Genomic DNA, 24,454 nt, shown 5'->3' on the forward strand with positions numbered 1-24,454 from the left:
CCCCCCCCCCCCCCCCACACTCATTCACTCTCTCTCTCTCCGCTTCCTACTGGAAGGGAGTAGTGGCCAGTGACACACCCAGGTCATAAGCACCTAGCATGCCACTCTAAAAGGCTGAGGTTCACTGAGCTAGAGGGATAATTCATGTGCAGTCTAATAATGCAAGATCTTCATTGCATAAAGTTTATTGGGAGGTAACAATTACATCCTGGCAGTCATCTTTTGTCACACTATCCCACGAACACTCCAGCTCTACAGCTGCAGTGCATGGCCCCAGAATGAAGTAAGCCATAGTCAAAAAGACCATATTGTCAGCTAGCAGCTGCATGATTGAGAATGCAAGTCATCAGGAGTGATAAACCCAAGGCAAGAATCCTACTTTCTAGTTAATTAAAGCAATTAATTTTCTGTTTTAAATGTTTACATTTACACTGTTTTTTGTTGAATTCCTCTCATCAAGCCCATGTGTAGATTCAAGTTTCTGATGCATCAATAATAAGTTTAAGCTTGCTACCTCGCCCCCAGCATATGAGAACCAATGTTTTTGAATACTGGCCCAGGACAGAAAGACCAGTTGTTACCAATAACATCTTTGCTATTTCACATCTTATCAACAGCAACAGGTTGGAGATGGAGATTAACAAACACAGTATGGTATTATTTTATGTAGTTTGTATATGTGTTTGTATACCCACTGGTATACAAACCACTATGTTTGGTTAAAATGTGGACCAGGACAGAAAATATGATTATGGCAAAAAGGCAACATGCCATCAGCTGTAAACTAACATAGCCAGCCAATAGGGAAATAGTTTGGATTGGTTATAGACCATCAGCTGGCTCAAGAAGGTATTCCCTGTAAATAAAATATGAGGCTGATGTCTGAAGCACTGCTTTCTAGGAGTCCAGCTCAGCACACAAGCACAAGTGCACAGATACAGACATGCATACTCATACATTCATATACACACACTGGTGAAAAACTTAGCAAAAATCACAGCTCACTTTCAAAAGGGGAAACCTTCCCAAACTCTGAAGCTATCTAAATCTCCTTTATTGGTTTAGACTTACTGGGCGTGTCTACACAAGACATTTACTGCCAAGCTGACTAATTAGCTCCCCATTAAAGTCTCAGTGCCTACACATGCAGCCCTATTAGGCCACAGTAAACTAATAAACACTGCCATAGGATAGTACTTGTGTTTATTTGTAACAGTGTTATTTAGTGCACCCTAACACATGTGTAGACACTGATAGGGCTGGCGGGGGCACTTCAGTGCAGGGGCTACCTGCTGGCTAATCCCACATTGGAGCACCTTCACGCCCCAGCCAGCCCCTCTGTAGCACACTGAGCCAGGTAAGAGCAGCCTTGGGCTAGAAGGCTGACCCCCTGAGGCTCCTGCCATTTGGCGCTACTACAACTTGGTTCAATGTGCTGTGGTCCTGGGCACATATGTAAACGTGACACATGGGAGCAATAAAGTCTGGCACAAACTGCATTAGTTTATTGCATCACACTTATATCACATGTAGACGTGACCACTGCTACCTAAAAACTTTCCCCAATGAATTCACTAATTAATGAAGACTGTGTTTCAGCTCAACTCTCTATCCAAACCTTTAAAAATGTATTAACACTGACAGTTGCACTCTTTGGGCATGTTTACATGTGCATTTAGGCATGTCTAAATTTAATGCACATTAAGGTGATTTAGGCTCACATCTACACGTGGATGTGTTAAAGCTCATTAGCGCCATGTGCGCAGACTGACGTGGGACTAACGTTAGTCCCAAGTCAGTCCATACACAGTGTTAATGCACCTTAATGTGTCTACACATGCATTAATGCACTCTAGCTATTTGCTTTTGCAGGTATCAAATTTAGGCACAAATGGCCTAAAATTGCCATTTTTAAGGCACATTAAAGGTGTGCACATGTTGACACATGCTTTTAATGTGGTGCTTTAAAATCAGGCTAAAGCGCTTTAAATTGGTATGTGTAGACAAGCCTTTTGACATTCTTCTCATGAATTTTAGGGCTTCTGAAAGCTGGATACCAACAAACCCAGAACTCATCATTTATCCACAGAACAGACACTGCACAGTTAGTGCACACATACAATGTCACCCTATCAACATACAACAATCCCAATTTGGAGAGATTATCCCTTGGATCAAGAAATTTCAAATTCCACGTCAGGTCTCTCCTTGGCTTCAACTGACAAACACATCAGTGTGCAAGCGGTACAACTGTGGTAGTCGAGTTTGTCACGTAGTACTCTGCATGAATTAGAATAAACCAGAAACGAGCTTTGCGTAAGCCACCCAAGATGCATATTTTGATAATCACCTAAACCTATGCTAGAGTATTTTAAAGTAAATTACCAATTCCCTTTAAAAATGCTTTTGTTTATGTCAGTATGGATCTTTTAAACACAAACAGAAATAGGTTACTCAGAACATCAATATGGACCTATCACTACTATTCTTGTGGGAAACTGATTCCACAATCTTTCTATTTGTTTCTTCTGATGTCTCTTTTGACATTTGAAAAGTTTTGAACTCAGTGATTAGAAGTGGTGACAAACAACTGAAAAACTCTACTTGAAGAAAGTTGCAGTCTGAAGAGCTGTTGAAGGGTAGCTAACGTAACACTGAGGTGACATAAGAGACAAGGTAAGTAAGAGAGAGAGAGAGGTTCAACTGAGTAGTCATGGTATTTAATTCCAATTTTGGCATGGAATAACATCAATACTATAATATTGGTGGAGAGAGATGATAGGGCCCTGGTTTATTTTCAGAAATGGCTATTGTTCCCATGCAATTTCCAGGCAACTACCTGAAAATAGTATCCTACTTTTTCACAAGAAGTGAAAACACTTCTCCATTCAATTCACAAGGTAAGATAGAAAAACTGAAGAAAGGAAATTGATCTCAAAGGATCTGGGCAAGAGAGAGAGCTGGGTGATGAAGCAGAAAACAGGTTTAATTCACCCGACTTTCTGGGTCCCCTCATTTATTCCCTCAGCACAACTAACTTGAGTGGGTTAAATAAAGCAATGTGACTTAAGATGGCAACTGAACTGGTATCTTGACTGCTTGAATTGCTAGTGTTGATGTTAATAACTGCCAATCATTATAATTACAGTTTTAGAATAATGATTAATCTGTGCTATAAAGAACTCAAGTTGAATCTGAAAAGTTATTTTCTACAGTATTAAAATATACACTCAAACATTATCTGCCTCAAAACTAAACCAGCCAGGCATGCCCCTCTGGCTGGAAACATTAGACACAGTTGTTTTTCCAGCAAATGTGTCTGAAGAGCCTACCAATGCATATTCAAAAATGGAGCCATCTCAGCTAAACTGTGACTTGATATACATATTTTAATGGAAAACGGATGTATTAATTCTAATATATCCATGATTGAACAAAAAGAGCTTAAATGAGCATGTGCAGCAAGTCTGCAAGACCTCAGAATAGACTCTAGTACAGTAAAGCCTACTATTCTTGGGCATATCCAAGAGCAGGAAATTCCTAGAAGAGAAAACCTAAGCCTTAACTGCCTCTGAAATTCTTCCAGCAGAACTATAAAAACCATAAAACTAAGTCATATGTTAGAGAGTAGTAATATCCCACCATTCTTTAGTCCCCTTGGTGTTGTTGCAAATAAAATCTGCTCAATATGCCTTGAAAATAATTAATATGGGTTCTCTGAAGTAGGTATGTCCTTGTTCAGGAAGCAAACCTTTATACCATTTAGGATTTGGATATAGACAAAATAAGTCTATGTGATATTTTATTTATAGATTGTAAGGGCTGGAAGGGACCTCGGAAGATCATCCGGTACAGCCCCCTGAACCAAGCAGGAAAGACAAACTGGGGTCAGGTGACCCCAGCAAGGTGATCATACAGTTTCCTCTTGAAGATTTCCAGGGTAGGCGATTGCACCACCTTTGGAGGGAGCTTTTTCTACAGTCTGGATACCCTAGTTGTAAAGTAGTTTTTCCTAACCATCTTCCAGGAGTTTATGATCATTACTCCTGGTTTTCCCCCAAGGGTGCCCTGGTGAACAGTTGTTCACCAAGCCCTTGATGTAGCGGTAAACTGCTACCAAGTCCCCTCTAAGTCTTTGCTTTTTCAGACTGAAGAGTCCCAGATCCCTCAGCCTTTCCACCAACTTCGGTATCACCAAAATTGGTGCTTTAAAATAACTGAGAAAGATAGAGAGATGATTTGATTGCAGATGTTTTAAATATTAAGGGTAGCTGACAAGCAGGAAGAAAACCCACTGTTAGCTTGTAAGGCATATATGTTTTCTCCTGTTTTGGGATGGTAGAAAACAACTGTCTCAAAGTTGCTGTGTAGATATAAAGTCCTTATCCAGGTGTCTCCAACAACTTAAAAAAAAAAACCTATCACCAGAAGCATCCAAATTGACTACAGGAAAAGAATTATTCATATTCCCCTTTAGAGGGGGAGAATGTCCTAATGCAGCTTTAAATGCATATAAAGGAATGCTAGAAATGGTCCCTTTCTCTTGCTGTACTCTTCGGCCCCCACATCCAGTCATCAGCTATTAATATATCTATTTTTTTACTCTATACTTCATTGCCCTTGTGTTTGCCTCAATTCTCAAGTTTTCCAATATATCCTAAAGGCACCCATCTTTACTCGTATCATTTGAATAGTATAACTATTCAAAAGGTGGGATGCTCTTGGCATTTACAGAACCCTATACATTCTGTACTTACTTTTTCCTTCCTGCATAAGGGATAGCATCACATTCTTTTGCTTACTGAAATGTGTGCTATTTTTAAATTTAATTTCAGTGTGCTCTCTCTCTGTTTATTTTTCTAATCCTCAATTCTTTTTGTCTGTGTTAAAAAGAAAAATCAATAGTTTTAAAAAAATGTAGAGTGGTCAAGAATTATAGAGCAATAACCTGTTTGGACAGCTGCAGACTGCTTAGCTTGTAGTATACACTTAAACATGATATTTTACCATTGTACAGCATACCAAAAGAAGACTACAAGAGAAAGACTTTGTTGTACCCGCCTAACCTGGTTATCTTTGAAAAAAGTAAAGTTAAACTTGTATTCTTAAAATAATATGGGAAATTATTCTTTTCTAAAAAGAACATAATTCTTTGAAGAACCTTATGCTTCAAAAACATATTTACAGACCGAAATGGCATTACCTTGAGAAACCCCATTTAATTCCCAGAGTGAAATGCCAGTAGTTACTTGTCAGAAGATATTAATATTCAAATATGGTAGATCTAATTAAAGGTAAATTATGAATTACGCCAAATTACAATGTCTCTGCTCCTAGGGTACATACCATAAAGGTATCAGACACTGGTGTACATGCAGGCCAAAGACACCTGGTCCAGGTGCTATTTGGTGTTCATATAAATGCTGATTTTTCATTATTTTATACAAAGGAACTAAAATCTGCCCTCACGGGATGAAATTCAAAGCATTTACCTTGTTGAAGAACTTAAACTCTCCCCTGAGAGAACAGGTATGGAAGCTCTCACTGAAAAGAGAGAGTTAAAGCAAGAAATTAGAGCAGAAGATGGCAACATATTCCACTCCTGAGAGATGACGGGAAAGAATAGATAATATTTTAGGCTGTGCACACAGCCATATGAAATAGGAATTAGTCCTACATAAAAGAATGTTTAAGAGAATTTAGAAGGAGATAAAGAGCAAAGAAGCAGAAGGAAGACTGTGACCTAGTCAGAGTTTCAGTTGAACTCTCAAGAGGCATCACACTGAAGGGACGAATATTTTCATTCCTTATTTTATTCCTCTGCAGAATTAGATGTATATTACAGCACAGCTAATCACATGTTCACTGGACCCAGAGGGAACAATATCCAGTTGTTTCATTTAAAAGCAAACAAAACCAAACAAAATTTTAATTGAAATTGTATCAGGGTCTTTGAAGCTGGAACACTAATGCAATCTGTAGTTTATTGACAATGTAGATTGTAACAGCTCTAACAGAGCTCAGCCCAATCAGAATTGCCACCACCTATTTGGGGTCCTCTCAAATTTACTGACTTTCTGACACAGTTTACTCTAGCAGCATCTTCTAGCCTATTACTGCCTACAACATCAAGACCTGTTCGTGGGTACTTTAATTATCAGACTGACATAGGATACAGTCAATGAAAGGGATTTTTCAATAGGAGCTGGGTGTATAACTCCCTCAGACACTTCTGAAAATTTCTCCCTATCATATTTAATTAAAATTCTCAGAGGGGTGTGATTAACATTTGTGTGACTGGTACTGGTCTCCTGAGAAGAGTTCCAAAATTCGCTTCTCATTCCATCTGTTCTTCACGGCATAAGAAATAATTTGACCCAATCATGGACTGAAATTTTGACAAATAATTTGAAAAGACGATGAACTGGAGAGAAGATCAGTCTCATGAGAAGCAGGATAGCAGCCTGCTTATAGAGACTGAGGAAGAACACTTTTCTTTCAATTTTCCCACCTTCATGTTTTGCAGGAATTTTCTGATTAGAAAACTCCTTGTGTTAAGAGAGGGGAAAGAAGCAGTTCCACTTAAAATAATGCTGCAAGTTAATCCATGCGCAATATAATCTGAGATATATATTTGAGTACTGGCATGGCCAAAACCTTATCCATAAAGATACCGTCTATTTTTAAAGTGTTTGTAAGAAACACTTCGATTTTCAATGTTTCACTCTCGCCTTCTCTCTCTCTCTCATACATGCATGTGCACACACACACGCAACCTCCCCTCACCACCCTGAGTCAGGAGAGGAAAGCTTCCAATATTCATTCTCTTAAGGACATAAAAGAAAACTTACCTTTTCATCCAGTGACTCTAATTAGGTGACGCCAAGCATTGTTTTGAGGTGATTTCATTTTTTATTCTGAGCTCCCACTTCTCTCTGCTCACATTTGATCCCCAGATAAACACGTTCAATAAAGCAGATACTTACGCCACCAGGCTACACAAACGAAACAAGGCTCTTGGCAACCTACCATCAAGCTCATTCCTCAGATGTGGTGAAGGAAAATATTTAGGATTCCTTTTTTCTAGATATTGAGAATATCTTTTCCCATGTAAGCATTTCCAGTTGCTGCAGATCTACCCACACAGCAGCACCAGCATTCAAGCACAAACCAAAGCTGCACCATCCAAATTTACCATTAGCATACTTCACCTCTCTACTGACAATTTCAAAGCAGTTCCATAATAAGAACCTTGATGCCCTGCCACAAAGACCTCAGAAGTCTGCAAGACTGGGTAATAGCAAAGTTCACTCTGTGAGATACTAAAATTTTTACAGCACCAGTATTTTAATATTAAATTGAATAGATCATTTTTCAATTACATGAAATGTCTATGTTCCATGAAATGAGAATTGATAATGTTTCAAGAATACTTACTCTGGGAACAGGGGATGTCTGGGTACCCTTCCTTTGGCCACTAGTCTCGGGTGTCAGATCTCGGTGATCTAGCTGAATATGGTTCTCTAAGTCTTCAGCACTTTCAAATTTGACACTACATTCTGGGCACCTGAGACTGCCACATGGTCTCTCGTTAACTTCCTGTGGGGTCAAGCCTGAAGACTGTCCATTGGTGCTCCTGGTCATGCATCCAGCACAGAGGCCATAAGGCAGGCCATTAACATCCAATTTCACCAAATCCTGCTTGTTACGGAACTCTTTCAAGCACAAAGCACACTTGTAGAGTTTCTGCAAGGCCTGGCCGTTGGGAGATGAGGTTGCAGAGTTTCCTGCCAATTTCTGCATATGGAACGTTCCATGAATTTTCAACTCAAGGGTAGAGGTGACCGTCTGCATACAGACAACACAGCGAAATCCAGTGAGGGAGTTTCTGAGATCTGGGTGCATCTGGCAGTGCTCAATAAATTCCTCCTCGCTCTGCAGTGGCATTTTGCAGATCCTGCATGTTCCTGTATCCAAACTTTTGCTGTGAGTGACTTTGTGTTCTGTCAGAGTCAGCAGTGATGGGAAACGCTCCCCACAAATGGGGCACATGTAGTGCTTGGCTGGACCTCGGTGAGTCTGCATATGCTCTCTCAGACCATTCTCTGAAAAAAAGGTCCTTGAGCAGATGTTACATTTGTGGCTACCTTTGATGAATTCTGCCTTCTTTCTAGAACAATCATCCTCCCCAGGCCTGATATTATGATCTCTCAAACGATGGTTCTGCAAAAGAACTTCCATGGTGTAGGCAGCTCCACAGATATCACAACCATACATAGGCTCCGATGCATCTACATCATCCTCACTAGCTTCATGGCTATTGGATGTATCTGGATTCTTCATCAACATGTTCTGAATATCTGCAGCTTCCGTCTTCTTGTTCGTTGGTGTCATGCCATTAGCCGTACCATTCTCTGCACCAGCATCAAACACACAATGTTTCTCCCGCAAATGTTTTTCCAATAAGATGATGGCATGGAAAGCTTTGCTGCAGAATTTGCAGTTGTATTTTTTGCTGTGGGTTGTGATGTGGCATTGTAGTTCTACTTCTGTACTGAAGGTCTCACCACAAAAGATGCACTTGTGTGACTTTGCTGGATTACCCAAATGGCTGTGCTTCACATGGATCTGAAGGTCTACCTCCTTCCTAAAGTCCCAATTACAGGCTGTACAACGATACATCTTCTTTTCATTGCTATGCTTTACTGCCAGATGTACTTGGATAGATACCTTGGAATCAAAAACTTCTTGGCAAAGGGTGCAGTGATACAATACAAAAGTATGCATGTCCAGCAAATGCTTCTGCAAGTCATCCACTGAAGAAAACTGTTTGTCACAGCTCTCACATACATAATGGGTTGAAGTCGTCATGTAATGTACTGTGAGGTGCTGCAGGAGAGACTCCTGGGAATCAAAGTCTTCTTTACACTGAGGGCAAGACTGTTTCCTTAAAAGCAACTCCAAATGCAACTTTAAATGAGTTTGGAAACTTTCAAAATTAGAGAACTTTAGATCACACTGATTACATGGGTATTCTCCATTAGAAACTGAATTTATACTTGCAGAAAGCCGCTGCCTTTTAGGGGAAGAGACTTCAACATCAGAAGAAACTGGACTCTGCTCTGCTTTTGACTTCTTATTGTGTGCCAGAGGAATGTTCTTGTGGTTTTCTTTAATATGCTTTGTAAGCTTCAGGATGGAGCCAAAAATGGGGGAGTTTGTGCAATAAGGGCATGAGTAAACTTCCATAAAAGACTGTGTTGGCTGAATGACAGGGGAATCCAATTTTGAATTTCCTACATTGCAGTGAGTTTGCTGAATATGTTCAGTCAAGGTTGCTTCAGTTAGAAAGCCCATGGAGCACTGGTTACAGAAGAAGGCATTGTTACCATCTTGAGGGGTAGCATTTGGACCACAGTGAGTGATGCGGATGTGTTCCTGAAGGCTATTAATATCCGCAAACATCTCAGGACAATAGTTACAGTGAAAGGCAGAAATGTTGCTAAACTGCATCATGGGATATGCATGGTTTTTGTGTACCTTTCTCACATGTTCATTCAAATTGTATAGAGTAGGCATGGAATCAAGGCAGATCTGGCACGTGTGGCTTTGTTGAGGTTTGTCAGCATGAATGGTCTTTAAATGTATCTCCAGGACAGCAAGGCTGTTGAAGTCACGCTTGGAACAGTAGGGACAGCTGTAAGTGACTTTAGACCAATTCTGGCCTTCCTCTCTCTCCACTGATCTGATCTTCTTTTGTCCTCTCAAAGGTTTTAGAGTTGAGTCTGGTGTAGATCCTCGTTCTGCCGATGCACTCGAATCAGGTGTTGCACTGCTCATGGATGCCACACTCCCCAAGACTGGGTCAGGACTGATACTGTGGTTGCTGGAATCAGGTTGTCTGTGGCTATCCAAATGGCAATAGACTTCTTCCACTGAAGAAAACTGCTCTGGGCACATAGGGCACTTGTGTTTTTTGTTGGCATGAGCTTGGTGAATATGGGAAAGAAGTGAGTTTTCGTCTGCAAATACTTCAGGGCAATGAATACACTGCAAATCTGCCTTCTCAGAAAGCTGTGGGTGGCGCATCATTACGTGCTTCTCCAAATCTTCAGTCTGACTGAATGTCTCTTCACAGTAATCACACATAAAATCATCCTTCTTCACCTCTTTCTCAGTCTTTGCCATATGTTCCTTGTTCTTTTTATGAGCTTGCATGTGACTCTGCAATGAGCTGGTGGAGGAAAACCCACGCTTACAGACAGTGCACTTGAACGGCTTGCTGGAACTGTGAGTTTTCAGATGAATTTTGAGGTGGTCGCTGCGAGAAAAGGCTGCCTCACATTCATGGCAATGATATTTTTTATCCCCTGTGTGAAGCTTTATGTGGCGATCCCTACTTCTCTTATGCTTAAAAAGCCGGCTACAATAGGTGCATTTGAAAGGTAGTTTGTCACTGTGGATCTGCTCGTGCCTTTTAAGGTAGCTCAGGCGAATGAAGGACTTATCACAAAACTGACAGGGATATGGCAGGCCAGTCCCCCCTTCCTCCTCCCCGATGCCGAGATCACACCCATCTCCTATCATCTGAGTGGGTGATGCAACATCTTTGCTGGAGGGAGATGAAGCCACCCAGGAGAGTTGTGGGTCGTCATCACCATCTGTAATGGGAAAGCAGAAAGGAGATTAAAAACAATTCCCAGTGCATCTGTGAAATAAGGACAAAGCCTCTCAACAACACTATGGGCTGCTGTTACTACAGTATAAAAAAATTAACTGCTGAACAAAAAAAGGAAAGATAAACGTCTCTTGAATTTTAAAGGATGTTAGGAAAAAAAGGAAGAAAAGTACATATTGTAAATGCAATTTATGAATATGCCAACATAGAGTATTTATATAAAGCATTTTTCTTTAGCAGGTTTAACAGTTGCTCACTGCACTGTAAAGCAATAAACAATGAATACAGAAAACAAAATACAGTGTGCAGCAAGGCAATACAAACATTACCAAGAGCTACAGCACTAAGTGATCAACTGTGATTTTGTAGGGTTTTTAAATGATATATCAAAATGATTATAAGTAATGTCTCCATTAAACAAAATCTTTTCACTTCTACTTCAAAACTGAAACATATTTAAAGGCTGCACAAAAAGCAGTTACATTTAGAAAAAGCAAACAGAGTCCAATATCTATGTGAAGTTAAAAAGTGACAGGTTTGAGACAGCTCAGCCAAATCTAAGAAGAAATTTGAATTGTTATAGTATTCATTGGTTTAGGAAGGCAATGTTGTCTGATTATAGCAAAAAGACTAACAGTCTTCTTTGGAGATTTCAAATCATCCACTAGACAACCAACTTCAAGAACAAAACAGCACAGCCTACTCCTTAATGATACTTCTTTTACCCTAAATTGAAACTTGACAAAATATTTTATAAACCAGTTCTACCATAAAAAAAAACAAAGTCATTTCCAACTGCAGAATGGTCATTTTAAAGAAATAATACAGTTTTGTCATATTTCACCATCTCAACTGTTAGCAGAAAAGAGAATAAAATAAATGCAGATATACTCATTCTACAGAGCCGGCTGAAAACATTGAATTAAGTGAATACGCTGCTAGTTGAATACCATACTGAACCATGAAAGAATCCTGAGGTAAATCTAGCAAAAATGAGGGAAAGGAGGGAGACTCTGACCATACATATGATCACAGATATACGTATGTTTGGAAATTCAAAAAGGACCTATTTTGCCAAAGCCATTTAGCATTCTTAAACTTTTAATCATCCTGTTCTAGCTTAAAAAAAACCCCCAAACCAATAAAAAAAAACCCTAACTGTGCAGGCAAACTGCCACACAGTCACTTGTCTGCCAATTAAATAGTCACCAGTCCAATAAGAGCACATGTACAGTAGAGTAGCTTTCAAAGAGCTCACTTAATGAGGATATTGCCGGTTGAAGAACGTAAGTTTTCTTTATCAGAAGGCTATCTCTTTACCCCAGAAAAACACGGATTTCTGTTACTCTATATAAAAAAAAATCAATGAAAGAATACAAAAAAAAAAAAAAATCCTGTGCAAACCAACTTATCTAGCAAAAAAGGTCACATCTTTTCTAGAACAAATTTGTACCAGAAGATATCCTTCTCCTTTCATACAGTACTACTATACCATCTTCATCTGATCATATCCAAATCAGCTACTCCAAAAATGACTGAAGACATGAATACAGTATTTTAAGTTCATTACAGAAATGCCCTTATACCTTTCAGCAAGCAACCACAGTTTACAGACATTCAATGGACACATATTACGCAAAACTCTAAGAGCCTGTCCCAGTCTGAGCATTACAAAACATTGCATCTATTGATACACTTATTTTTTAAACTACTTGTACTGAACAACTAACACAACCCAATCTCTCTCCCTTTTCCCACCTCTCTCTCTCTGTCTCATGTGCTCTCTTTTTTGTTTGTATCAGTAATCAAATCTCACACTCAAGGTTTAAACCTACTCAGTTGTACGCTCCTGTGTGCCATATCATAGACTCAGGTTTGCCCCACATCCTGAGCTGCCTCCCTCCCTTTCTCTCCCTCTCACTCTGATGTCAGCCACATTCACAGGGGTTCCCTCCCTAAGCAAAGGAGAGCCAGCTTCCCTAGGGACTTGCATTAATGGGCCCTTCTGACTGGAAGGATTCAGCTGGCTGCCAGCTTCTTGGATTAGATTCAGTGGGGAGGTACCGGTAGATCACTGCTCGCTAATTCCCAGCTCACGCCAGCTGGGCTCCTCATGGGGAAAGGAGACAAAAGGGACAGAGGGGATGCTTGGGCCTGAAGTAGGGCAGCACATGGTGAATTTGCTAACACTACCTTGTTTTCTACTGGAAAAAAAAGGATTACACTGTTTGCTACCCTATAAATTAACTGGCTGTTGTGTAAACAATAACAAGTTGCTACTATGCAAAACCCATTCTAAAATATATATATTTAAAATGTCTTGTATGTATACACCCTCTCTCTCTTTCTCTCTCTCTATACATGTATATGTTCACACAAACATATACACATATACACTCTGAAGCATGTGTGTACACATAGAAGACATTTTAAATATGTATATTTTAGAATGAGTTTTTCATAGCAGCAACTTGTTATTGTTGTCTTAGTATTAGTATAAGGACCTAAATGATTAAAAAGGGCAACAAAGAGGGGAAAAATTCAGACAAAATTGAAACTACTTTAATGAATAAATCGGTTTCACTGTTCAGCTTTTCAAACCTGTAGATTTAACACACCAAATTCAGTGTTACCTTGACCCAGTAGGACACCATTAATTGAATTCAATTGTATGTGCTTTTGCCAGCAGTGAAGTTGGTCCATTACCTCATCCAAATCAATCACAAAATGTAAGAAGTGGACACTTAGGAAAGAGTCAACCCCAAAAGTAGCAATTCCCTTCTTCCAAGCATATTGGACTATTTAAAAATATAATACTAAAGAAAGCTGGTATTTGTGAATGATATACAATATAAGTGCTATGAGACAATTCATTTGGATTCAAGTAAAATCACATTTTCCATGTTGGAAAGCTGAATGTATGATAAAAACAGAATAATTTACACTGAAAAGTTGAAAGCTGGACTGCCTTATTTTTACAGTGCAATTTGGAAATGTTGTGGAATTAAGTGTTTGACTTCCGGTTTTGTTTCAATATATTTCTTTGTCTGACTTTTACAATTTAGAAGTAATTAGAAAACTGCTTAAAAATGCAACACTATGCACAATCTACCTAAATTTCTAGACAAATGAAACATTAGTGTGTGTATCCAAAGACTAAAACTGAAGAAATTAGGGGAAACTCATTATCATTAATCTCTTTGTGGAATGAGAAATAACCTTGTTTATTTTAACTTGCTTATTTAAATTGAGGAAAAGGCTAATAATGAACCCAGAAAAAATTCTAGGTAATTTTCCTAAAGTATTTTACACTGGGAAGATATTCGTGAGATGTGGTATGACATGTCTGGCAATGATGGTTTTTCCAATGGAATAATAATTCTACATTAATGCAATCAAAGGAATGTAACAGAATGAGAAAAATCACTTTCAAAAAGGAGATTAAAGTCATTAAAAATGGCTAATCCTGCAAAGTGGGACTGTTCTAAAATAGAGAATCACATGGCTGGTGCAAGGCTTTTGTCATCTGCGCATAAGAGAATCAAAACAAGTATTAAAAGGGGAAGAAAATTCAATAAAAGTTTAATTAGAAAAAAAGCGCATTAAGTAGGCTTCAGAATGTAGGCAGTCTTTGGGATGGATGTGTGGGTCGGGAAGCTGACATGGCCAAACTTAATAATCAATCTCAAAATGGTACAGTAATTTAGCAACTTAATGTTCAAGTGTGTTTATAAGGCTGCAAGCATTCATCATCATCACTGAAGAGCTAATTCCAGCCTAGATGCATTCAATAAATGTATTTTTCCATCTAATAAGAGCAATTTGGCCAAACTGCTATATAAATCATACTTCATTTTCCATTTTCCTTCACATAACACGATCCAACTTCAGAAAGGTACTCATGACTATCAAACTCAGATCTAATATCACAATTGTTTTTTTTCAAAAGGGAGATGACAGAGTGCCACAAATGGGAGACTTAAGTAGCATAGCCACATTTGCATATCCTGTTACAGTAGATATATTTGTTAAGAACATTACCTTGGTGACAGAAAATAATTTGTCTAAATGTAAATACAATTTCACAGTCTCTACAACAGTGTTTCCCAACCAGTGTGCCGCAGCACAAAAGTGTGCCAATAGAAATTAATAGGTGTGCTGTGGAATTTTGCTGTGGCAATGAGCTACAATAGGTAGGATGATGGGGGATGCCTTAACAGGTGTGCTGTGGAAAATTTTTATTTATGTAAGTGTGCCTTGTGCTGGAAAAGGTTGGGAAACTCTGCTCTACAAGACACCTTCCCATTTCTTCACACAAAGTTAGCCAGATGCATTTCATTCTATTAAACTTTCAGCTAAGCCTTCATTTGTTAAGACAATTGTGGGAAGATTGGCTTGCTGAACTAGCCAATCACAACTGCTTAGTCAATTTCACAGTCAAGACTGGCCAACCTGAACAATGCATAAACCAGATCTATGCCTCAGCTGTCTGCCTGCCTGAGGTTTAAAGAGTAGCAGGTATAAGAAGAGGCCCCTTGTTGCCTGTCCAGCCAAAACGTTTGCCCCTAACTACATCTGCTTGTTTTCTAGACATCATCATTTTGTTTCTATTCAGTGAATGATTTCCGACTCTGCATGAATATCCGTGGGCAAAGTTTGAGCACCGGACTATAAGACAAGTAGTAAAGAGTTCACAACCGAGCTCTTATTAAGACATGAGGGTATAATTTGAACTTCTAATCATACTAGGAAGCATTCTGGAAAGGTGGGCAGTTGCTGGTTGCATCCATGTCAGGGAAGGTGATGACAGAGATAGGAAAGTGGGTAGGCATCTACAAAAGGTGTTATACCCATAGGTGTTGCAATCATCTCCATGTGTGACAGGCCTACATAGAATGACCAATATTTACAGACAGGTGACATGTGGTCAGTGGGATCTTCAAGCCTTCCCATTTGTTTGATTCTGTAGAAGAGGCCTGGTGTCCAACTGGAACCTAGAACACACAGGGTAATCATTTGACAAAGATTAACTATGCATTTCTATGCTTTGTTGTCATGTCATTATCATTAAAAGAAATTATAAGAATGGAAGTGTGGCAGACCACCTTCAGTGCCTGCCACTTGAAGGGCTAGGAGCAGGCAGCCGGCAGGTGCTTGATGAGGGTGGCCATTTTAGAGCTCCACTCTCAGGGCTGGAGGCAGCAGTCAAGGAGGCAACATCTAGCTGAGCTGCTTGGAACATCCCTGGAGATAAGGGCTGGGGCTATGGAAAGGAGGAGGCCCCATGGTCCTGGGCATGACTGGAAACCCCACCCTGCCAGGGAAGGGTGGCCTGGTGAGACTTCTTGTGGTGAGGGAATCCCAAACCCCAAGAAATGCCAAGCCAGTGACCTCCACAGTGAAAGGTGGATAGAGGCACCTTAACCCCAGCCCCAACCATCCGTTGGGTAGAGAGTTGTGGCATAGAGAGTTGTGGTAGGGGGCAGGCACGTCTGCAGCCACCTGAGCCCCACAGGGGCCTAAGATGCTGGAGGTCCCAGTGTAAGGGGGCAGTAGTGTGGCAATGGAGTGTGGGGGCAGTAGTGGGCCTGCACAGAGTAGGGGGTGCCTTTGCAACCTGAAGGACTGTGCACAATGGGGTGTAGCGTAGGGCCTGCCCAAGGGTGGACCTGAAGGGCTGCACCAAAAGGGGTATGCAGAGTAACACTGCCCGGCAGGCAATCCAAAGGACTGCTCAAGGGCCAGCCCCGCAAGATCAGCAAAGTTTCAAGTGAGCCCTAGGGAGAGACCACAAGTAGCAGGCCCTAGTAGGAGGGCATGAGTGTGAGCCCCTGTGAGGGGACAACTATAGGAGGCCAAGGTAAGTCTATGGACGCCTGAGGCTGAATTTGGGCCAAAGGCCAAGTGGTACAGCTCAGTAAGGGGGCTGGGGGAAACTCTGATGATCTGGATGCCATCTGCAGGGCATTGGCCATGGTGTAGGGCTGGTATTCATCTGTGCATAGCACTCCCTGGCACTGGGGCATTATAATGGGCAGCCTCCCATTTAGAACACTAGTTTATTTAACCAGAAAGTTGTGGCAGGTGAGACTGGGGCACTGCCCTATGTAGACAGGTGGGTGGGTGGGTCAAGGTTAAGACCCAGCCCTCAGCTTGTCCCCGGTCACAGGAAGTTTAAAAGGGGCCTCTTGGGATACCGATGCCAGCCGCCTTCATTTGCAGGCACCATTTATCCAGATAGGCCTTGGTTCACGCACTGCAACCATAGAGCACCTTACGAAGACAAAAACAAAACTCCCCACAATATGCCACAGGTAAAAGAGAAGGGAAGGCAAATGTACAGCCAGGCCATAGCCACTGCAATGGCAAGGATGGTACGATATTTGTTTAATATAAACTCAGGTAATCATAGGCAAAAAATGTGTCTATGATACAAAGGAAGGAAAAATCTCCACATTATTTCCCAATCTGGGATGGAGGAAAAATTCCTTCCCGACTCCAAATCTAGCAATTGATTTTACTTTGAGTGAAAGATGATGACCACCTATCCAGGCACAAAGGAACGTTTAAGATCTGGCAGGAACAACCTACCTTAACTAACGGATGATGAACAAGGTTTAGCCTATTTATAGGCACCAAGTCACAGTTCTCTGTGACTTGGTGCCTATAAATAGGCTAAACCTGGGTAAAACACCTAAATAGCTTGAGTCTTCATAGAACCATAGATAAGCAGGGCTGGGAGGGTCCTCGAGAGCTCACCTAGACCAACTCCCTGCCTGAGGCAGGATCATCCTGATCCACACCATCCTACACCAGGAGTTGCCTACTCCATGTCTAACCCAGGAGTAGGCGAAGTCTGGCCCACAGGCCAGATCCAACAGGCAATGGACTCCACCAACATGGGTGGGAACCAGTCTCCATAGAGATCCCAGCCACAGATGCGTTGTGATAGTGCAAGGCTGGGGTTGCCATGGAGAATGGCCCCAGCCATGCTGGCAGGGCAGGCAGGGGGCTGCTCCAGAGCCACTGGGGTCTTGTAGCGGAGGCAGCTTGGTCTGGGGCCAGGGCAGAACTGCAATTGGCAGCCCGCATGCTTCAGGCAAGGGCACACAGGCAGTGTATTGTGGTCTGGACCTGGCTGAGGACCAGACTGTCACCACTGCAAGGAGCTGGGGCAGAGCCATAATCCACTGCCTGTACCCCCCTGCCTAGAGCGTGCAGGCTGCAGATCACAGATCACTAGGAAATAGAGTCCGACTGCTGGCCGGATCCGCCACTTTGCCCACCCCTGGTCTAACCTCTTAACAGAACTACAGAGTCAAACCTGGCACAACACAAGACATAACACCCTAACCTGCCACAAGTAAAGCAGGGGGAACACAGCAGCTAACATCCTGCTGCTGTAAGGGTTCTTAATATACACTCAAGAGATAGCATGAAGAGAATCATGCTTCCCCACTACAGAAGAAGTTAAAACCCCCCACCATCCATACCAATCTGACCATGAGATAAAATTCCTTCCTGGCCCCAAATATGGTGATCAGTCCGACCCCAAGTGGAGTCAGTATTTTTTTTATTTATTTAGCGGACTATCTTGGACGTCATGGTTTCCGTGAAATCCATGAAACCACGAGTTAAGTAGGTTCCTACTAATATCCAATCACAATCTACTTTGTTGCAACTTCAAACCATTGGTCAGCAACAAGGGAGAAAAGGTGTTTTCCCTCTTCTTCATGGCAGCCCTTCAAGTATTTGAAGACTGCTATTATGTCACTTCTGAAGTGCCTTTTCTGCGAGCTGAACATGCCTACCTCTTTCAACCTCTCCTTGTATGGCTTGCCTTCCAAGACCTTTATCATTTTGGGGAGTCCACCTCTGCACCCTCTCTAACCTCTCCATATCCTTTTTAAAATGTGAAGCCCAAAACTAAACACAGTTCTTGAGATGAGGCCTGATTAGTGCTGAGTATAGACACACAGTCACCTCTTGTGTCTTGAACCTTATGCTTCTATTGATGCATCCAAACCCCCCCCTTCTGTCTTACTGAAAAACAATGGGATTTGATCTTCTTTGTTCCCAAGTTACTTCTGAAAGTAAGATTTAAGAACTTAAAAATGTATCCTTAATCTCTCTGTGCCTCAGTTCCCTAATTCAAGTAACTCTGGGAGATGGCAGAGGGAATTTTGTGGCTTAATTTATTAATAACTATAAAGCAATGTGAGGCCTTAAGCTGGGAGGCCAAACAGAAAAGCTAACAATATTAATCGTTATTATTGCCAAAGGAACACAACAGAATGGTTATGAATAAAGGCCTGTGACATCTTTATCACTACTAAAAGCAAATTTTAATCTGTAATAAGTAAATAAGGAAAATGCACTGCAATAGCTCAAATGTAGTTAAGTACTCCACCTTCACACAGCATACGGTGTCTGATTACATTGCAATGCTGGTGTGAATTTATGCAAATTAAGTTTATATACCAAATGTTTTAGGTTTCAATGTTTTCAGTGAACTTTGGTAGCTTTTTAGGGTTTTTTAGTTTTAAATGGTTCTCTCATGTTGCTGTATCTCTCAAATTTAATTAAAACTAATAAAAAGTACCTATTCTATACACTTTTATGTTCATGTCAGCTCCATTGAGACATGAATGTAACACAGTGTGATATATTTTTAATTGTAACACAAGATAACAACAGATTATGGGTTTCTAGTTTTTGCACCAACCACTGCCACTTTTCAGTTGACACTGAATCTCTTCTTGAATGATATCAGGAACCCAACTAGCAGCTGTCACCAAAATATAATCACGTAGATAGTATTGATGAGCATCTGACCAGTACGTACGTGCTAGTACATAGAAATCAGTAGAAATTATTTCCAAAGTGTATATGTAGTATCTCTATAAACAATAGCATGCTTTCTTCTCCTCTGACAGTCCCTTCACATCTTGGACAAGGCAGTTCGCAAGGGAATTACTGGGAAGTTGTCTTTACTGAGGGGAATTATAAATGTTTCACCCTTAAACTACACAAGCACAGAAGTGCACTTTTATGTTTTTAAAGGCACTCCTTCAGGAATATAAATCCTATTCAAGAGAAAATGAAAATTAAGACAAGATCAAAACTTCCTTTTCCATGTCCTCGTGACAAGGTATTTAGCAGAATTTGCAGATTTTGTTTTTTGGAATCTGACAGGCCATGCTGTAAGCACTTCTACTATGGTCTCAAACTTGCAAAAAAACAACAGTGGGTTGTCAACCATGTACTTTAGCACTTGCACCATCCCAGCCCCAAGATCAAAACTATGATGTAATGGTACCATATATAATGCCTTCACACAAGGTTATTTGGGTAAATGTGATATATTTTATTAGACCACTGCATAGTTGGAGAAATTGTTCTTTCCAAGCTTTCAGGCATAGGCATCCTTCTTCAGGCATAGGGAGAGTATTTCCTAAGAAAAATGAATAATAACTTTTAATTATATGCTGATGTGGTAAGAAGTTTTGCTGGACTAAATTACCACCAATTAATAATTCTTTTAAAAATGTTTACCCTTTGTTCTGCCATTCATTTTATGAAATAGGTTTTAAAAAGCAGTAGAACAAAGGAGACAGATTTCACCATAAAGATAGTAATAACATGACCTAATAAAACACAGTCTTATTTTACCTGTTCCTTTTCTTTTATATAAAAACTTAGTACTGAAACTGTAACAAAGCACAAGAAGAAATTTAAGCCTTGAATTTCCCTGAATGTTTCCTACAGGACTGTTTAGCATGGCTTTCTTAAAGCTTTTGTGAGAACAACAAGCTTTAACCTAGGTGTTCAAAAAGTCGAGATACCAATTTAATCTCTCTCAAATTTTCTTTCCATATTGCATGTTATCTACAATCAATAAAGAGCTAAGGATTAAAATGATACATAAATCTTGATGGCTGATAGGGAGCAGTTGTTTCTTGCAACATAGCTTTGCCTAAATTAACGATCTGTATTTTGACAATTTACAAAAAAAATTAACATATCACTAAATAGGTTCTCTTACACTTCAATAAATGGCATAGTGGGGGTGGAGGAGAAACTTTTATGTTAGATTTAGGAATAAACTAAATGCTTTCAGGGTTGAATCACTGTTTTTCTTTACTCCCTTTGGAAAAGCAGCAGATACTATATTCTGCTGTGCATCATGGACTTGGGACTGAAAACAGCTGCACTCTAATTACATGTAAAGTGTACCAAAACATTCCTTTTATCACAGACTGTAAATCTGTTAGCATCTGTCTCTCCTTTGTTTCTTCCACAAGATACAAGCTTGTTTCTACATTTTTCTCACCTGTAGCGGTGATTAAAATTCATTATAAATGAAAGGAGTGAACACTAAAACAAGTTCCTCTGTGTACAGTTCTAAACTCAAATTAGAAACAGCTGTTTGCTAATTCATGCAGTGATGTTTTGTCGTGCTCTGTGAATCAATAATAACTCACCCTATTTCTACAGAAATTTTAGGAATATCCATATACTTTACTCAGCAATTTACTCTTTGTACACATTCCAATGCATCTTTCCCAAAGAAGAAGAGAGGACAATTCTATCAATATTATCAATGCAACAGCATAAAGATTTTAATAATGGGCTGCTCTTGCGTACCTTGTTACCCGGAGGCCTGTGTCATTCTTACCTACTTCCCTAACTACAGAGCATTTCATAAAGATGACATATTGTAGGACTGATACAAAAAAATCAAAATAATACACAGGGGTCACGTATCGATATCATACTGAGAGAAAATTATAAAATAAAAATTTCAATTGTTACCCTGAAAAAAATTAAATATTCTTATAATTCTTTAGTTGAAATTGTTATTAAAAAGGTATTTTTGCATGACATTTTAGGCTGTAAAGTGTCATCTCAAACAAATGGAATTACAATCAGAACACACAAAAGTCTGTGCTTTTTAATCCTAACGTCAATTTGTCATAGTTTCACCCATTTGTTTACAAAAAAGGAAGAGACATTCAACAATTACCTCCAATAACCATGTTTACCTTTCTAAATAGGAACGATCCAACTAAAAAAAACTGACTGATCAGAAGGGCCATTTCCCAACGTTTTTGAAAGACACTTTAGTAAATTGCTACAGACCGCTCTCATCACACTAGAATGCGACCCGCCAGGTCAGCGCTGGGACCACTGACCCCAGCACTGTGCCCTTTGCATGGCTTGAGAATTCAGCCTCCAGTCTAAGGAGAATATCATTTTTCACAAATGCCTACTACTTCTTTCAACATATAAGAACAAGGTAATTTTCTAATCTATATTAAAGAAAATGTTCATTGCACTTTTTGACATTTTTAAAACAAGAGGTTCCTCCCATGACATAACAATTTGTACCATAAAATAAAAACAAAGAGATGTATTAATTTTAATAGTTTCAAAATAAGTGTCTCTTCTTTTAAAGCAAAAATTAGGAATCATTAACCAAAGCTCTTTCTGCACTCGTGACAATCCTACTGAGATCTCAACAAGAAACTCACTCCTTCATTCTGGCATGCTGTTGTTGTAAATCCTTTTATATCTCTCACTGATGCCCAGGAATGTAAAATTTCTCTCTACCAATGTCATTCCAAGACACCGCATTTCATACCTATACAGTCCAAGCCATTCAATGTTCCATCTATGGTTATAGGAAGTGGCTACTCAGAACAGGTTCTCCGGTGAGATAAAGTGCGTGGATTTTATTAACGTTTCCCTTTGAATTGACTAGATTGGTGTGCTTTAACGTAATGCTAATTTTTCCAGTTTCTGAATTTTACTTTATGAAGTGGCAAGTAACTTCAAGTCATCAATTAAAATCACAAAAGTCAGCAAAGGGTCATATCCTGCATGATGCTTGAGGTTTCTTGGGGGGAGGGGGGTGGAAAAAAAAAAAAGTGGGAAACTAGCATACTCTATTCCTCCCATAACATTCAGCATCTTACAAGAAAAATTAAATAATTAAATACTATTTAACAATTAGCATCATAGTAGTAGGTGTCATGGTTTGGAGAGTAGTTTGGATAAAGTCATTATCTTTAATCTTGAGATATTTGATTAACTGGGACGGGAGAAGAATTGGGGAGGGGAGATGATACCCAGATGTGCCAGCTAAGCAGGTGTAACTGGTAACAGCTCTGCATTTATGGTATAAACAGACATTGCCCAATGAATCAGATCAGGTGTGGTGGGATCGGTCCTAGCACAGCTGCTCTGCTTCATTGGATAAAACACACATTGCCCATTGTTCCACATTGGACAGGGTTCCAATCCTACAGGACAACAGGCACTGTATTCCCCACTTTCAGAGACATGTCTCAGAGATTGCCTGTGATGAGTCTCTGCAAGCAGGAAACCCCAGCTTTCCCTTTGTACACAGAGATACTCGAGGGAATCTCATGGGAAAGCCAGGGTTCCCCTCTTACAGAGATATTCCTCAGAGTTTGCCTGGGGAATTCCCCAGATATGCAGGATCAGGCCTGTTAAGCCCAGGAGAACCTGTCCAGTGTGGTTGTAGAGCACAGGCAGCTCCGCCATAAGACAGCACAAATTTATACCGCCTATGCTGTGGCCACATATTTTAGACTTTTGTGATGCGACAAGGGCTATGCATATCTGTTTGCTTGGCCTTTGTGCTGCCATAAAAATGGTTATGGAAACACAAAGGGTGTCTTTACACATGCTCTGAGGGTGGAAGGTGCTTAATTAGAGTGGCTCTTGGATCTGCAACATTTCATGTATCTGCATCCCTGCACTTGCAAATTATGGCAGGGACACTTTAACTAATGCATGAGACACGGAGGCTGCTGGAGCGTGCTAATTAGCACACTTCAGCAGACCTGACTAATCGAGTCTGCTCCAACACACTGTAATTACAGCACATTGGAGCAGTGTCCCTGCATGTCTACAGGCATCCAAAGGTGATGCTTGTTTCTACCGTTGGTATTGATGAAGTGTGTTAGGCTAACAACAGTGGAAACCAAACTCCACAAAATGTCCCCATCTCCTATTTCTGTAGAGGAAAAAATTTAGGAGAATGTTGTGCCTTTCATTTTTGGCCTCTGTGCCCGGGAAAGATGAGCCAATTCTTAAACTGTTTTTTTATGACTACACCTTGCATCGAAACCATTTGCTCATTTTATATAAGCCATCACAAAGCTACCTGAGGATAACAAAGCTCAGGGGTTAATCAACTTGGGTTAATATTTTTAAGTGACTTTTAGGAAAAGTTTTCTAGGAATCCACTGTCTCTCGTGCTAACTAGTCCAATGTACCTATTTTTACATGCAAGTGTAACAGGGGGCCAACTCGGGGCCTATCTCCACGTAGCCTGCCAACCTGTTTTTGGGCTAACCGCTCGCCATGCCTTGATCTTAATTGATTAGTTAGTTGGTAATACGCAGGAGGCTGCCCATTTTCTGCCCCGCCGCTAGGCAGCTTCATTCCTCCCCTACACCGCAGCCCAAGCCTCTCAGATGACATCATGATGTCCTCATACGCGCCAGTCCCACACAATGGGCCCAGAATCCCACTGTAGGACCCCACCTGGATTCCTCCCTTCAGGCAGACTCTGCCGCCATCATACTAGGCTATGTATCTCCCTGCCACCGGTCCCCTCACTGGGACCTTCAGCTCACACTAGCCCCAGCTCACCCCAAGCCAGCCAAGACCCGAGGCCCCTGGCTCTTGGGTGTCTCTCTTGGTGGGCCTCCTTGCCTTTCTGATCCTCCAGGTCTTGGCCCC

The 24,454-nt window shown here is 40.5% G+C and overlaps 1 protein-coding gene across 6 annotated transcripts in view; it reads right to left on the reverse strand.

Annotated features, from left to right (window-relative positions):
• ZNF423 (zinc finger protein 423) overlaps positions 1-24,454 on the reverse strand; it is a 382,482-nt gene that overhangs the window by 138,241 nt on the left and 219,787 nt on the right. For all 6 annotated transcript variants that reach the window (XM_019505680.1, XM_019505676.1, XM_019505681.1 and 3 more), the window contains one exon: positions 7,438-10,661. In XM_019505680.1, the coding sequence (XP_019361225.1) occupies positions 7,438-10,661 (3,224 nt within the window). The remainder of the gene's footprint in view (positions 1-7,437; positions 10,662-24,454) is intronic.

The sequence above is a fragment of the Gavialis gangeticus genome, unplaced genomic scaffold (assembly GCF_001723915.1).
Source record: "Gavialis gangeticus isolate Ggan-Ray unplaced genomic scaffold, GavGan_comp1, whole genome shotgun sequence".
Taxonomy (NCBI): Eukaryota; Metazoa; Chordata; order Crocodylia; family Gavialidae; genus Gavialis; species Gavialis gangeticus.